The following is a 17479-nucleotide window of genomic DNA, read 5'->3' as shown; positions in this document are numbered from 1 at the left end:
GATGATAGAACTCAGAACTAAGGATGGGATGGAGAGTTTTGGGAACTGTGAGGTCACTCATAGGCATTACTTACTGTAATCTGAGATGGTCGTTGGATTGGGGTAGATGTGGGCTTAATCATGATGCTACTTGTGATTTTACTGATGCCTTTGGCAGCGGGAGTGCTGCAGTTTGCAATAATCTGAGTCTTTTGCTCCTGGAGTCCAGGCACTTGTGAAGGGGTGCTGGCAGCTTGAATGAACGGATTTCCTAAGTGAATGTGGATTTTGTTATCCTCCGTGGTGATGATGTTTGACCCCGAGCTGTTCGACCTCTGCACTTGCCAGCTGCTTTGCCTTTCCGGGGTGACACGGAAGACGGTGTGCCCACCAATGACTTCCACAGGCTCTGCGGAAAGGGAGTGATCCTGCGCTCCTGTTGTCACTGACACAATTTGTATTGGCGACATAGCTCGGTCTGGTGTTATAGAACCACATGAGTCTGGGGTCATGGCTCTGGAGTAAGTAGTCATAGTGAAAGGTGATAGGGCCCTATCTGGGGAGCACGGTTCATCTGAAATGGAGGAACACTTAGATTTAGTTGTCGGAGAAATGGATTTTGTAGTAGGGGAAATTGAGGCATTCTGAATGATTGTAATTCTCTGCTTCGGGGGTCCTCCACTTGTGGGTATGACGGCGGTGCTGGTGAATGACTGAGGGTTTTCTGTGTTGGGACTGGTTATCTCTAGTGTTGCCGTGTTGTGTCCGTGGTCAGGAGTGACTTTTATATGCAGTGGCTGCCCAGGACAGTGGGTCAACACCACATCTCCAGTCTGGGTGTGGTTGCCGTTATGCTGTGGTTGCATTTTGCCATTCACCTGATGGACGTCTTTGGTTTTGAGGAATGGGCCTCTTGCTCGCTTCAGGTTGTTGTTTAGATTGTTGACATTATTCATAAGTGAAGGGCCATATTTGGTGAGCTGTAGTTCATTGCTGTAATTTGCGCCATCATCAGCCTCGCTTTCGTTATACAGCTTCCCGTTGACCACCGCTCTTTCTAGCGGTACCATAGTCTTGCTGTTAGGAGACATGAGGTCAAGCGGCTCAGTCTGAACCTCCTTGGTCAACACATGAAGGTCTGAAAACCGCCTTCCATTCATGCCTGGGCGAAGACTTTTGCTGAAGCGTCGGTATCTCTCCAGCTCTCGAGTTAGCGTCTCCATTTCTCGGGCCAGTTCTTTGTTTCTCACCTCCTGCTGGGTCAGTTTTCTCTGCAGAGTGGAGTGGTCAGTTTTCATTCGGCAGATAGACTCCTCTGTTCCCATGTATTCATGAATTTTCTCCTTCAGAGCTGTCACCTCTCTGGACAGATGACTAGACTTTGCTTCCTCTTCCTTCAAGCGTTTATAAAGAACATGCTCTTGGTTACACTCCTTCTTTTCATTCAGTTGGTACATTGTAAGCTCTTTTCTGGATACTTCCAGTTCCTCCATCAAGGCTTTGGCTCTTTCTTGTTCATTGACAAACCTTTTCTCCAGTGTTTCATACTCTGGTGTTTTTAATGAGTCTTCCTCTGCCACTTTCATATCCTTTAGTTTACGTCTTAGATGTTCAACCTCCTGTGTCAAATCTTTGACTTTGTTGTCTTCTTGCTGGAAATGATTTGCCAGAGGTGTATTGAGTTGCTCTTCTTTCGCTTTGCTTCTCAGGTATTCCCTCTCAATTGTCTCAAGTGACTGCAGCCGTTTCTTCATCATATTGACTTTAGATTCCAGATCTTTATTCCTCTCTTCCTCGGTTCTTAGCTTGGCCTTCAAGTCATCCCTCTCCTTTGTTGCAAAACACATTTTCTCCTCCAGCTCTGCCTTTGACCTCAATGCCTTCTTGCTCTCCTCTATCAGCTTCTCTGTGACTGACGTAACTTTGTTCTGCTCAGCCTGAAGCTTGCCTGTGCTGTTTTGTACCTTGTTCTCCATCTGTTTCAGCTTATCGGCCGTCGCTTTCCTCTCATCCACCAGCATAACAGTCAGAGTCTTTAACTTGGTCAGATCTTCCTTCAGTGTCTGCTCTGTCTTGACCACCTTGCCTTCAGCGGCCTCCAGTTCTTTGACTCTGACTTTCAAAGCTTCCAGTTCACTGTTCAGAACCTTTGACACTGTCCTCTCCTTCTCCAAGTTACTTTTGAGTGAGATGCATTCTTGTTTGCTTTTACTGAAAGCATCCTCCAGTTTTTCCAAGTCTGTAATTCTGTGGTTCAGTTGATCGACTTCGGCTTTCAAGCACTGGCTCTGTTTGGTCTCTTTCTCCAGTTTCTTATTGAGGTCTCTGCACTGGTCCTCCATCCTGATCAGCTCTTCATCCTTCCCCTCCATCTCAAGCACTCTTTTTTGTAACTCTTCAAGCTCCGACATGAGGCTTGAGTTTCCACACTCGCCTCGGCTAATTTTGTCCCTCAGCTCCTGCAGTTCCTCCTCGGCCCTTCTCAGGGTCTTATTGGTCTCCCCCAGCTCATCCAGCTGCCGGCTGAGTGCCGACAACTTCTGGCGCAGATGCCTGTTTTGGGCATCCTCGCTGGTCAGTTTGGCAGTCATGGCTTCCTGATCTTGATGGTGTCGACTTGCCTGCTCACGCAGCTCAGCCTCTAAGAGAAAGACCTTCTGCTCCTCTTCCTGCAGACGAGCATTAGTCAAGCTCAGCTTATCCTGAGCTTGAGAGAATCCGGCGCTGAGATCTTGAACCTTGACTGTTTTCTGATTAAGCTGTTCAATGAGACGCTGCTGTTCATCCACAACCATCAACGCGAAAGACTTCAGTTTAGTCAGCTCTTCCTTTAGACTTTCTATCGTTTTGTTTTTTTCTTGGTCTTTTCGTTCTTGGTATACCTTTTCCTGATCAATTAACAGCTTTAACCTGTGAAAACAGAAAACATTTGATTTAAGGAAACTGATTTCAGAATGAGCTGTTTACAGCCTATATGTGTTTTACTTCACTTAGATGGAAATCAAAAGATATATTTATAGATACAATTTATCAACTGGACATTTGAGTATGGACAAAATACCCGCAAATAGAGATTAACTGGACCCAAATGTCCAGTTGATAAAATCTATCAATAAAATGTTGGTAAATTCGATCTATAATTTGGGCCACATCTCTGATAACTGATACACTAACACTGTTATTTTCTCATCATGGCTGTGGAGGAGTAAAGTCTTTATGTCAGAAAATTTAATACATCATAAAACAGCAGAAGTTTGGGGGTCATGGTTTATGTATGGTTATTATTTTCTCCCTTGTTGCCAACTACATCTCATATGAACAGAAAAATGGATTCAACTATAGGATGTTTGAGCAGCTCAAGATATGCTGCCATGATAAAAACAGCAAATTTTTACTTTTTCCATTAAATTTGAAGCAAATAGTAGAAGTCAGGAGCTATTAGTCAAATGCACTTGATTAACCTGATCATGTTCAACGTGAATACCTCTGAAAAAGCAGGAGTATTCCTCAGAAAATACATAATGTGAAGTATTTTAGGGGATAAAGAGGAAATTCATCATTCTCAAGTTAGAAATTTTTCTGTTTTAAACATTTAGGACAGTCCTAGGAGTCAACAATAAAGGATGTTAACCTCAAATGTTCAAAGTAATGAAACAAATAGCTCCCAATGCTAAATTTAAGAAAAAACACAGCAAGTCATTGAAATGGCTTAAAAAAGTAGGTTGCTAACAACACAGTTGAATGAATCCTATAACCAACAGGACAATGATCCCAACAGAATACATCAAGTCAAAGTCCATACTCTATATTGGAATCTTTGCAAACCCCATGGAACTAAGGCAATATTGTGGATGTGATAAAGCTGTAAAGTGATAACTAGCAGTTCCTGCTAATGGAGGTTCCACCAGCTGCTAATCACAGGACGTTCTTTCCATAAAAGAAGCGGCGTAAGGGCAGCAAGGTTTGGTGTGAAAATTAGACATTCTCAAGCATGGAGTGTTGTGTTAAAAACACAACATGAGCAAGTTAATTTTGACACTTTAGCTCACCAAGATATAGGTTACCGATTTCAGCTCTTTAGGAAGAGAATTGTAGTTTTTAATGGCCAATTTGACCAGATGTTTCTGTGTTAGAGCTCTGTGTGTTCCACATGATGCAGCTTGATGTGTAAGCCGGTCAGGGCGTCTGCCACTGAGCCCATTCATCCCCAGGGTGAAGCAGCTGCCAGGCATTTCCACACAGATAGCCCTTTGGCATGGAACAATCCCATAATTGAGGGGTTCCTTTTGCACCGGCCCCCCATCCTTTACCGCTGCCGCCTGCCCTTCCCGTTTCTTCTCTTTCTTTTTTTTTATTCTTTGCAATTAAAGGAATTCCCCCTGCTCCACAGTTTAAACAGAAACCTCCTCAGAGAAGCTCAGTGATGATGATGTCAGGGTCGTGGGTGCAGTGTCATGTCTCTCACTGACGGCTGTAAAAAGGGGAAATAAGAACTGGATATTCAAAAACAGCGAGTAAAATATTATATTGCAATGTTTACTGCCAAAACAAAGCTCATTTGTATAACTAATGTGGGTTTTATGTTTATTCTGTCGCCATTTAAAAATACTTTTACTCTTCCAAGATTCATTTTTCAATAGTGTGATGTTTGGTGTATTTCAAACCCATAATGCCAAATGTATCAATGTCGGAACTTTCTTCAAAAACCATGAGTTGTTCAAAAACTTGTTTAAAAATGGCTACAATCACCTTCTGTAACACAGATCAGGGCCGACCCAAGGCATAAGCAAACTAAGCAGGGGAGTGGAGCTTATTATTGTAATTTTTTATTATTATTTTTTTGTAATAATTTCTATGTAATTATAATATCAAAAACACAATTCATTATGAAGTGATTTGTTTTTACAATAATATATATTTGATCATGTATGTAAAAATCATTATTTTATTGACAAAAAGAAAAATAAATTGCTCTTTGGGGTCCCTAGTGGCCGCGGTAGGTACCGCACGCTTCGCCGGTATCATGAACTGCCGTGCAATGTGCAGAGCACATCCAAGCGTCCAAAGCTCCGGTCAGAAGTCAAATAAGCAAAACAATGTCTCAAAAAACACAGGACGAGAAATGGGATTTTTGACAGCTGTTGACACCTTGTTCTGCCGTGCGCATGGAGATTGAGGGCTTTCGGCAAGAGGTTTTTGTCAGTCGAGCACTGCCAAAAAAGGTCAAAAATGCTGTGTGTCTGTGTTCCCCTATCACCCCCCTCCCCTTGTGCCTAGCAGAGGTTTTCGTATTTAAATGAAGTTGCTGAGTGCCATACAAATGCAAATCAACTGTTGAGCACCGCCTTTTGACTCTTATTCATTTTGTAGCTAATCCTTTTTACCTTCTGTTCACCATAAATAAGTATGTTTGGACAAAGAATATTAAAACAATATATCTTATCCATTAAAATATATATTACATGTGTCTTAGAAGCACTGAAAATCAACCAAAACTTAGTTTTGGTTGAATTGATGATATAAAAGAAGAATATGCGTGATTACATATATAGACTTTTGTGAAACGTCATCTTACTTTGACATTCTTCCTATCTGAAGATTTATCTTGTGATGGGAGGAATTGCACAACTTAATCAAAAATAATAATAAAAAACATGTTCCTGAGTGGTTCATTGTACATAAAGTATTTTTGTGAATAATATTCAAACTAATGTTAATGTTCACTGATTGCTTTTAAGACTCAGAGTCATGCTATATATAGGAGTGGTAGTGGTCATTCCACATCACAATACAGGACTTAAGAAACTACAGATTTTTCAGTATTCAGTTGCTTAACTCTCAAGTTTAAATTGAAGAACAAAATGGTTGAAAGTATGTGATACCTTCTGATAGAGTATAAACATTTGTATTCTTTTTTTTTAAGTTTTGTTAGTAAAGCACTAAATATAACTCACTGATTATGAATCATATTCTATATAAACTAAAAAGGAGACAGCTCAAAGTAGAATTGAGTAAATAAACATCTATACATTTAAAAACATTTTAGCAATTAATTATAATAAAAATAAAATATACTGTTTCTGTCAACTTTCATTTAACACTCCAGTCCAGTTGATGGCAGTAATGCGCTTTCATAGTCGGTCAAGCATAAAACCCCAGAGGAAGATTTGCACCCAAATCTTCAAATCTTCCAGAGGAAGAAAACTGATCTTCCTGTTATTTTATTTATTTTGTTATAACGCAGTACAGCAAGGCAGAGTGTGGAAAGCAGTAGAGATCTACAAAATGGCGGCGGAGGACTTTTTCCCGACTGTATGGTTGAGAATAATCTTAACTTATTTACTTATGTATTTTTGAGAAAGCGATATATTTGCTACAATATTTTTTTAATTTTACATTTATTTCCACAGACTCCACCGAATGGGAGTCAAATTTGTGTCAATCAGAACGTTCTGATGTCTGTGATGAGGACAGAGATGCAACTGTGTGTGAGTATCTTAGAATTATGATATTTTATGCTTCAATATTGTTTATGTACATAATGTAATTATGCTATGTATTGACAATACACAAAAATGTTTTCCAGCTGCATCCAGGACATATTGCCAGTCATCCAGATGTAGCGAAAGAAAGAAGCAGATAAGATTTATTACTAATCTAGAGATGTCACAATTCCTTGAATGATTAAAGTACTGTGATTTATTAAAATCCATCAAAGCAAATTATCTGCCTCAGAGTTTGTTGAACTATGTTTTACTATTTATTACCAACTGCTTTTAATTTTTTTTTCTTCCAATTATTTCCAAGTGTTTTCTCTTTTTCAATAAAGTTTTTATTTTTTGTAAGAATGTATTAATGTGTTTTTTTTTTGTTTGTTTGTTTTAATGTCTTATGTGTGCATACTAAGCTGGAAGTTGCCAAACAATTTCACTGTAGTTCCATAATGACTAAAAGATGCCTGTAACTCATAATGATTGTCTGTTCTGTATTAACAGCTGATTGAGGAAGGTAGAGAGCACTGGCAGCAGAGGAGGTGGCATTCTGGGAGGATGGCAGCTATGAGGCGGAGTCAGGATGGGCCCCAAGTTCCTCCAACCAGGAGCTCAGTGACATCAGGACTTCATTGCAGGAAGAGACGTCAGGTCTACGCTACAGGAGAGACGTTGGGCCTGTCCTGAACGCAGCATAATGTTTGATCATGTTTGGACAATAAAACACTGCCAGATGGTCCAGAAATGGACAAGCATTTATATCTTATTTTGTGTGCAAACAGTAAAATAAATAAAATGAAATAAAGAAAAAAAAGAAACTTATTTGTCTCTTTTATGTTCCTCATATATGAACATGTTGCATATAAGCAATATCAAATGAATATATTTTAATACAGCATTTATTTTTTATATAGATTTTTTAAAATACAGCATTAAACATTTTAATGATTGGGGCGGGGTTTATTTATAAAGACATAAGTGCTATCCAATGGGCACACATCAACCAACCAATCACATGTCAATGATGAACTCTGATGTCATTGTTTTTCATCCAATGACTGAGAATCCACGTGGATCTGCTGAAGCGCGTTTGCATATCCCACTTTTCGTCCAGTGAAAGGACTTATCCTTCAGGAAGGGAGAAAAGAAAGAGGAAGAACAGAAAAAAAGCCAAGATAAAGGTTTGTTTTAATGTGCCATGGTAATGTAATGTAAAAGATTTGTAAAGCTGGTAATAGAAAATTAGCTTGAACGGTTCAACAGAAAACTATATATATATATATATATATATATATATATATATATATATATGCTAGGGTCTTTGTGTTTGTGTAAGCAGATAGACTGGACACGGCGGGCGGCTGAGCAGTTGTTGCTTACAGTGTAGTGTAGCTTTATGGATGAACTGCACAATAAATTTCATTTTATCCCGGGCTGAACAAACGGGTGGCGGAAATAATTGTGGCAGTACATCGCTGGTTGATGAGTTTCTGAGTGTGATGAATGAAGGTGCCGTAAATATCCCGTATTGCTCCCCCCCCCCGCCCCCTCCCCGTTCTTACTTTCGTCCCCTGGTCTACTAGTCCTCGGACTTACATTCGTCTGTCCCCTGGTCTATTTCCTCCCCTCCACCCACATCTTACGTTTTTTGGTTTGCCTGCCCCCCACCCCCACAATCCCAAACCCACTCCAGGAGACATTTCCCGTATTCTCAAACCCAAAGCTTGACAGGTATGGGGCAAGGTGAGAGTTCATCTGCTAAACTCACTGAAGATGAACACAAAACTAAAAGCTGGATTTTAGACATTTTTTATAAGCATATTTGTGAACCTGGCTTTTTATTATTAACTTAAATATAATTTCAGATTTTTGTATAACTTTTCTTCAAGTTAACTTAGAAAGTGAGCTATTATTGTTACAGATTAATTTTCTAAACTACAACAAAGTTAGGGAAGCTCAAATATGAAAAATTGGACTGATATTGATATCCGATAGTAACACTGGTGTTATGGAAGATTTACCAATATTTTATTTTGTAATTTTTTTATCCAATTACTCGATTAATCGTAAGAATAATCGACAGATTACTTGACTACTAAAATATTCGTTTACAACAGCCCTACTTCTCAATGTTTGGCATTGTCTAGCAAAATGTTTTTATGTCAGGCTACATAGCTGCTACATGGATGAGCTACTTTAAGCTATAGTTGGGCATATGCTGTTTGCTGCTGAGCATAATAATTTTGTGGGTAAAACAAACATTATTTTTACATCAACCTCTAAGTTATGTGTAACTTCTGTTAAAATCATTTGAAGGCACAGAATCAGTCCCGTGCCAATCCACATTGCAAGGCAGAAAGACTCACCTGGTATAAATAAATTTTTTAGTAATTGGAGTAACTCTTGAGAAATTTATTTAATTAAAGAATGTCATGCATTCGACAGACCGGCCGTAGGGCTGTACCGATTGCAGTTTTCTAGCCAATTACTGATCTTTAAAAAGCCTGACTTGCCGATTTTGATTTTGGGCGATGCCAATTTTTTTTGTCTGAAATTTCACTAAATATAGCAAGAAAGTCACTGAATTGGCAAAAGTAGGGTGAATATTCTTAACTGCAAATGTGCCTACCTGACCTGGTGGGCCGGTCTGTCTGTCACACCTCTCACTGTAGAGCAGAAGAGGACATAGACTGATTTTTAAACCTTTCCTGATGAAGATAAGATTACATGGGCTTCAAATGTAAATATCAGCAGATTACGATCCCCCAAAATTAAGAAAATCAGCGCCCAGAAATCAACTGGTCGATAAATCAGTTGGCCAGTAAATGTATCCTATATTATATATGTGTGGAATTTCATTTGTATATTCAATACCCGTTATGTAAACAGCACTGCTAGAGATGCAATAAGTTTATAGCAGGTGTGTGAATGATCTAATGATCAGACTGCTGATTGCAGCCAGTCCATATTGTTAGCAAAACTAGAGGGTCCCAAAACCAAATTTCACTTAGGGCCCCATGGAGGCTCGGGCCGGCCCTGACACAGATTCTTCATTGGACATGAAATGTAACAAAACATCTAACTTTTTTAAAATGAGTGTCAAAAATTATAAAGTATTTTATAGAAAAACTGGTGAAAATGTTTTAGTCCTGGTATTTTAGGCACTACTTTATGGAATGGTACAAAGGCAGTTTTTTTGTGGATTAATACTGTATATATAAATGCATACAGCCTCGATCTTTTTGGTTGACAAAACTCCTAACATATCAAATATGACAAAAATATGTCAAAATGTAAACATTTTTTTAGTTTAAAAAAAAATCCTTCAATGTGTTTTTTTAATTTGTACTTTTTCCATTCCCTCTTATATTCAGGTTTAAATGGTAAATTATTATTTCATACATTTACATAGCAAAAAATAAAAATACTGACATTTTTAGCACTGGATGAACTTAATAAAGCCATTTTTTTAAATGAGCTAAATCTGACTAAAATGTTATTTTAATTTGAGATGAATTTCCCAGTTTCCAGGATTTTTTGTGACTGTCTTGTCTTTGTCACCATCATATTGACTGTTAAACATCTTCATGGGTCATAAATCAAAGGGTAAACTGCAGCCGTCTCATTCAGGTGCAAAAATGGTAAAAAAATTCTGCTTTTGAAACAGATTGTGTGCATGGAAATGCACGATTGCTAGGGAGAAGCTTAAAACAAACACGTCTCTGGGGTAAACCAATCTGTAATCACTGTTTACTCAAAGCCTTATCTCAGTTCCTGCTGGTTTTTGGGTGATGTCATCGGCCGAAATAGAAGGCCCTCCTTTGTTTTGCTCCAAAGGAGGGCAAAATTCTTTGGTGATTGCTTGTTTTCCAAAAAAGTCTATGTTTAGAGCGAGATCCTGATCTAGTGAACATCATATTTGGCCATTAATAAAGAGCAAATTTCTGTTGGTCCTTCACTGGAGTAGAGCTTTGACATAAAACAGCACGTTTTGGTTAAAACATTGTAATGTGTTTGGTGTTTTTCACTGAGCGCAGACATGAAGTGGCTAACAGATGATGTAATATCTGCACATCTGCGGTAATGGACTGAACTTGTATAGCTCTTTTTCCAATCATTTTGACCACTCAAAGCGCTTTACACTAGAGTCACATTCACCCATTCGTACTCACCAACACTCACACCAATACGCAGATCGGTAGGCAATTTGGGGTTAAGTGCATACCGATCTGCAGTTAACCACATGCCCCAAGGGCACATCAACACGTGGCAGGAGGAAGCTGGAATCAAACCTACAACCTTCCAATCACAAGACGACTACTCTTCCCTGAGAGCCACAGTTGCCCCACAGCTGGTATAAGTGGACCACCACCATGCAGAGGGTCTGAAGAAACCAAACTACCTATTGCTTTTCATGCTGTCCATGGCAGCTTTTAGCAGATTCAACTGCCACAGCATTTTTAGATTGAAAAAGTCCAGCTTGGTTTTCCAGCAGAATGATATGAATGATACCAGGAATGTTTTTGGCAATCCATTGTAGAGATAAACACACACACTCACACACACACCTCATGTTTTGACCTGTCAGAGGAAACCGAAGCACCCAGAGAACATGCCAACTCCAGGCTGGGATTTGAACCCAGGACCTACTTGCTGCTAGGCAACAGTGCAACAACTCTGAAGCCTACATGACAAGCTCCATGCATGACAATGTTAGCAGGTTTTCTATGTGTTTACCAGTAATATCTGAACTAGTCATCTTTGCAGCAGAAGCATAGAGATTAGCGGTTCTCAACGTGGGCGGTACCGCCCCCCAGGGGACGTTCTGAGGACGGCAGGGGGCGCTGGCGGACATTTTTACAAAAGGGGGGCGCTGGAATGCCTTTGGGGGGCGTTTAGTCAAAGGTAAACTTTACACCTTAAATGCACAGCAATGCCAGTTTAGACTTTGAGCAACTTGGTAAAACTGTCTTGTGTAACATTAAACCATGCTTGGCTGCAACTGTATCAATGGCAGCTCTTCTTCTATTCAGTGTTTGCTAGCTTCTGTTAGCTTCTTGGCGCAGCTCCGTTCTCCTGCTACTGGTAGCTAAAATCACGACACCCTCACTTTGTATCCCTCTGAAAAATGAACCCATTTAAATACAGAAATAAAGAAATCCCTCCACGGGTGATACCACGATAGAGAGCGTTCATTTTATAGCTTTAACACCAGTGCTGTAAGTGGTCCGGTATGAAACGGGGGTAATAGAACAACACAGCACTTTTAAATTTCAATAATCAGAATGCAGAAATTGTTTCCGTTGTTTTAAAAGGTTTATGTCAGTCTGCCTTTTCCCCATCGATACGCCTTGCACCTTAGGGGCTTAAAAAAAAAAAGATGCGCATATTACGCAAAACTCTGAAACAGGAAAAGCGGGACATAAAACGGAGCGACGAACTAGATGTGAATTATGGCATAAAAACAGAGAATCCGATGCTGAACAGTGAAAAATCAACACATGATGTGAAACATGACGATTAGGCGGCGCAGCAGGTGATGAGTGAAAATTAATGAGCGTCAATAAACGATCAAATAAATCTAGCAACAGGAAAGAAACTAAAATGGACATAGCAATAAACCCAAAGAGAATAATACTAATCAAAGGAAACTAAATGGAAATTAATGAAGAACAAAATGCAAGAATAAACGTAGAAACTAAAGTAAATACAGAGGTATTTTTTTCCACTCTGATTGGCTGCTGTTAGATCTACCAATTTTAAGTTGAATGTTCATTGCATTTTTCTTAGACTCCTGTGAAAATAATTTCTATTCCCATGACTTTTTGGTTCTCTGGGAAATTATTTTTGATGATAAATACAGAAACAAGCATACAAATCAAAACATCTACAATAGTGATAGTAATATTAATGATAAAATAACAGTCAGTGCAAAGTAGCCTGCAAATTCTTTGGTAGGGGGCGATGAGGGACCTGGATAAAGGTTGGGGGGGCGCTGGGCCAAAAAAGGTTGAGAAACACTGATATAGATAATACCAGGAATATTTTTGTTTTGTTCAGTCATTTTTCTCCCTTAACTATCACACCTTCCATTCATAAAGAAGAATGTTTTCTTAGATAAATATTTGGTTCTTAAATTTAACCATAAAAACATATTTTATCTAAAGAAGCTATTTACAAGCATCTGTAAGTTTTGGAGCTCCAGACTTTTTTATTTTTTTGGCTCTCTAATCGGAAAGGTCGTTGAATCTGGACTAGAACACGCACTGAGCAGCTGATCTGGATTTTAAGCAGAGCAGAGTTCCTCTCATATTTAAAGCATATTAGCATGGAGGAATACATAGCATAGCACCATGCCTTTACCACCCACTCTGCAGCTGCTCCAGCTCCCTTGAAGGAATCTTTGACAACCACCCTGGGTTTTAAATGTATCATGAAAAAGTTATTTGCACGGAGCGATTTGGTGAGTTTGTGGGCTGCACTGGATTGTTTCTGGCTTTGTTGAAAATATCAAGTTTTCCCTTCCCCCCCTAAATGTGTGCTTAGCAAACATTAAATCCTATTAGAGAGGGGAAGGAGCATCCAGGCGGGAGCAGGAGCAGGCTTCTTCTCTAAAGGACTTCTGAGGCTGGAAACTGTGGTTCAGCCAGCAGCTTGGATATCCCGCATATCCGCCCCTCGCCACAGCTCCTTAGGTCATATGACCTAATATATATGTTCAGGTCTGTCTCGGTTATAGAGAACGGCTAATGATTGATGCTGTGCAGCAGCTACGTTTAAAGGCCGAGCACATGAAGGATCTGCCTCCAGAGTGCAATCAAAATATTATGTCCTACTTTTCATTAAATGGAGGAACATTTTTACTGAAATACAAACACTTCCTTGTTAGCGACAAGTGTCGCTAACAAATACAAAATGCGTCAAAAATACCAAATAAACATAAAATTAAGAACTATTAAATTAGTTTTGTGCAAAATTCCTTCAAAAATTACAGTAATTAGTAAATGAAATTGACATGAATTAGACCAGTGACATATAGTCTTTATATTGTCTAAGTATTTCTGAAATAATTTTATTTTTTCCATAAAAATATGAAATGCATTGGAATAAATGTAATGTAGTTTTAAAACTGAAAAAATGTGATGAAGGTAGTCATTTTTTTCTTATATAAAAAAACACAAAAATATATCTGCTTAAAAGTTTTAGTTATTATAATTACATAACCTCAAATGTCTATCATGATACAAAAAAGACAAAAACTAGGCAAATGTCCTTATTAGATTTTTTATGAAAACTTTCATATAAAGCATGAATTTTTTCAAAGTGAATTTAAATGTCAAACTTCTGGTTACACAATTAAAAACTCAAACTTTCATTTACAATACGCTAACAAAATATTACTTTTTATATGCATTTTTAAAATACGTTTGGTCAAAAAATTGTTGAGGAAACAAAAACACGCAGCATTATTTTTCATCTGAATAGGTAGATATTCAAAAAAATTTAAAGGGAGTTTAAAAATGTTTCACAGCAAAATGCAAAATCTTTAGTCGTTTTCTCTCATTTTGACATTTCTGTGACTCCAAACTGCTGTTAGTTTTTTAACTTTTTCAATCTGATTAGCAGCTGAACATAAAATATGCCAAACAAGCCTTTTTACTTGGATCAACAGATCTCTGATATGACAAGGTATTTAAAGCAAAATTCAGGTTTTTAGTTTCTTTCTGTGCGTCTGTGAAAGTCAGTTTGATTTTTGCATTTATAGAAATGCTGCCTATTTGTAAAATTTACAACCTATACTTTACCATTCCACATTTAGTTAAAATATGACGTCAAACTACACATAAACATCCTCCTGATATCCATATTTACACCCAAAAAACTATTTAAAAAAAAAGACTTTCTCCTGAAACAACACAAAACTACAAGTACATTTACAGGAAGGTACCTAACTTCCTATTATCAGCTTGTTTAGAAAAGTTCATTTTTAATCTTGAATATAAATGACAGCATTCATTGTGCCTACCTGCTCTCCCAGCTTTACTGCTATGACTTTATTATCTCGCAGTAAAACAGCCGACCCCTCAGCTCTGTCTACAGCTCTCACTCTGAGTAGCTGTAATGTAGGCATTCCTACAGTTAGACCAAACAATATGTGCTCCCTGCCCGCGGACCATTACATCATCAGCATGTCCTTATATGGGACTTTGCATTGCAAGAGCTCACAAGAACGGGGTGTGCTGGTGTGTGAGTGAGAGCAGCTTTTAAGCTGAGGAGGTGAGCTGTGATGTGTGAAGTGTGGGCTCCGGAGGCAGAGCAGGAGGTGAAGAGAGAGGAGAGAGTTTGGGTTTCAGTGTTTCCTTCTGGCTCCCGTCAAATTCAGACATTTATGGAGCTAAAAGAGAGAGGAAATTACAAGAATCATTTTGTAAAGTTAAGAAAAGTCTTGGATAGTGGGTAGTTGAAAGCGGTGTTCTTATATGTGAGGTTTAAAGAGTTTTACTGATTAGGTTTTTGGGGAATCTTGATGCTGTACACAAGCTCGTCTGCATTTTGCAGTCTGTGATGACTGTGATACTCTCCTTGGGCTGCCACCTTATTGTGGTGGAGGGGTTTGAGTGTCCCAATGATCCTAGGAGCTATGCTGTCTGGGGCTTTATGCCCCTGGTAGGGTCACCCAAGGCAGGCAGGTCCTAGGTGAGGGACCAGACAAAGCGCAGCCCGAGGACCCCTTATGATGGACATAAACTTTGGATCTGGCATTCCCTCGCCCGGACACGGGTCACCGGGGCCCCACTCTGGAGCCAGGCCTGGAGATGGGGCACGATGGCGAGCGCCTGGTGGCCGGACTTTTACCCACGGAGCCCGGCTGGGCTCAGCCCAAAGAGGAGACGTGGGTCCCCCTTCCAATGGGCTCACCACCTGTCGGAGGGGCCAAAGGGGTCGGGTGCATTGTGCTATGGGCGGCAGCCGACGGAGGGGACCCTGGCGGTCTGATCCTCGGCTGCAGAAGCTGGCTCTTGGGACGTGGAATGTCATCTCTCTGGAGGGGAAGGAACCGGAGCTAGTGTGCGAGGCTGAGAGGTTCCGGCTAGAAATAGTCAGCCTCACCTCGACACATGGCTCTGGTTCTGGAACCAGTCTCCTTGAGAGGGGCTGGACGTACTTCCACTCTGGAGTTGTCCACGGTGAGAGGCGCTGGAGTGGGCATACTTGTTACCCCCATCTGGGCGCCTGTACATTGGGGTTCACCCCGGTGGATGAGAGGGTAGCCTCCCTGCGCCTACGGGTGGGGGGACGGGTTCTGACTGTTGTTTGTGCTTACGGGCCGAACGGCAGTTCAGATTACCCACCCTTCTTGGAGTCCTTAGAGGGGTACTGGAGAGTGCCCCTCCTGGGGACTCCCCTGTTCTACTGGGGGACTTCAACGCTCACGTGGGCAATGACAGTGAGACCTGGAGAGGCATGGTTGGGAGGACCGGCCCCCCCAATCTGAACTCGAGTGGTGTTCTGTTGTTGGACTTCTGTGCTCGTCACGGATTGTTCATCACAAACACCATGTTCAGGCATAAGGGTGTCCATATGTGCACTTGGCACCAGGATGCCCTAGGCCGCAGTTCGATGATTGACTTTGTCATCGTCTCATCGGATTTGCGGCCGTGTCTTGGACACTCGGGTGAAGAGAGGTGCGGAACTGTCCACTGACCACTACCTGGTGGTGAGTTGGCTCCGGTGGTGGGGGAGGAAGCTGGTCAGACCTGGCAGGCCCAAACGTGTAGTGAGGGTCTGCTGGGAACGTCTGGCGGAGTCCCCTGTGAGATGGAGCTTCAACTCTCATCTCCGGCAGAACTTCATTTCAGCACGTCCCGGGGGAGGTGGGGGACATTGAGTCTGAGTGGACCATGTTCCGTACCTCCATTGCCGAGGCGGCCTATCGGAGCTGCGGCTGCAAGGTTGTTGGTGCCTGTCGCGGCGGCAACCCTCGAACCCGTTGGTGGGCACCTTCGGTGAGGGATGCTGTCAAGCTGAAGAAGGAGTCCTATCGGGCCTTTTTGGCCTGTGGGACTCCAGAACCACCATCCGGCGTCTCAGGAGGGGGAAGCAGTGCAGCACCAAGACTGTTTATAGTGGGGATGGTGTGCTGCTGACCTCAACTCGGGACGTTGTGGGCCGGTGAGCGGAATACTTCGTAGACCTCCTCAATCCCACCAACATGCCTTCTGTTGAGGAAGCTGAGCCTGGGAACTCTGGTTTGAGCTCTCCAATCTCTGGGGACGAGGTCGCCAAGGTGGTCAAAAAGCTCCTCGTGGCAGGGCCCCGGGGGTGGATGAGATCCTCCCAGAGTTCCTCAAGGCTCTGGATGTTGCAGGGTTGTGTTGGCTCTGCAATATTGCATGGACATCGGGGGCAGTTCCCCTGGATTGGCAGACTGGGGTGGTGGTCCCCCTGTTTAAAAAGGGGGACCGGAGGGTGTGCTTCAATTACAAGGGGGGTCACACTCTTAAGCCTCCCTGGTAAGGTCTATTCAGGGGTCCTGGAGAGGAGGGTCCATCGGATAGTCGAACCTCGGAAGAGCAGTATGGTTTTCGTCCTGGTCGTGGAACACTGGACCAGCTCTACACCCTCAGCAGGGTCCTGGAGGGTGCATGGGAGTTCGCCCAACCAGTCTACATGTGTTTTGTGGATTTGGAGAAGGCATTTGACCGTGTCCTTAGGGGGACTGTCTGTTACGGGTTGTCAGGTCCCTGTATGACCGGTGTCAGAGTCTGGTCCGCATTGCCGGCAGTAAGTCGGGCTCTTTTCCGGTGAGAGTTGGACTCCGCCAAAGCTGCCCGTTGTCACCGATTCTGTTCATTACTTTCATGGACAGAATTTCTAGGTGCAGCCGAGGTGTTGAGGGGATCCATTTTGGTGGCCTTAGGATTGCATCTCTGCTTTTTGTGGATGATGTGGTCCTGTTGGCTTCATCAGATCGTGATCTGCAGCTCTCGCTGGAGCGGTTCGCGGCC

General features: G+C 41.4%; 1 protein-coding gene across 13 annotated transcripts in view; it reads right to left on the bottom strand.

Moving 5' to 3' along the window:
* The window catches only part of filip1l (filamin A interacting protein 1-like), a 163956-nt gene that overhangs the window by 15989 nt on the left and 130488 nt on the right, over positions 1-17479 (bottom strand). For 11 of the 13 annotated variants that reach the window (XM_008430843.3, XM_081614634.1, XM_017302573.2 and 8 more), the window contains one exon: positions 75-2889. In XM_008430843.3, the coding sequence (XP_008429065.1) occupies positions 75-2889 (2815 nt within the window). Of the gene's footprint in view, positions 1-74; positions 2890-9099; positions 9137-14496; positions 14625-17479 lie in introns of those variants that run through there. The other 2 variants (XM_081614667.1, XM_008430887.3) reach the window with 2 other exon arrangements.

This window comes from Poecilia reticulata, chromosome 2 (genome assembly GCF_904066995.2).
Source record: "Poecilia reticulata chromosome 2, P_reticulata-male-v2, whole genome shotgun sequence".
In the NCBI taxonomy this organism is placed as follows: Eukaryota; Metazoa; Chordata; class Actinopteri; order Cyprinodontiformes; family Poeciliidae; genus Poecilia; species Poecilia reticulata.
This window is presented reverse-complemented; position numbering and strand designations above follow the sequence as displayed.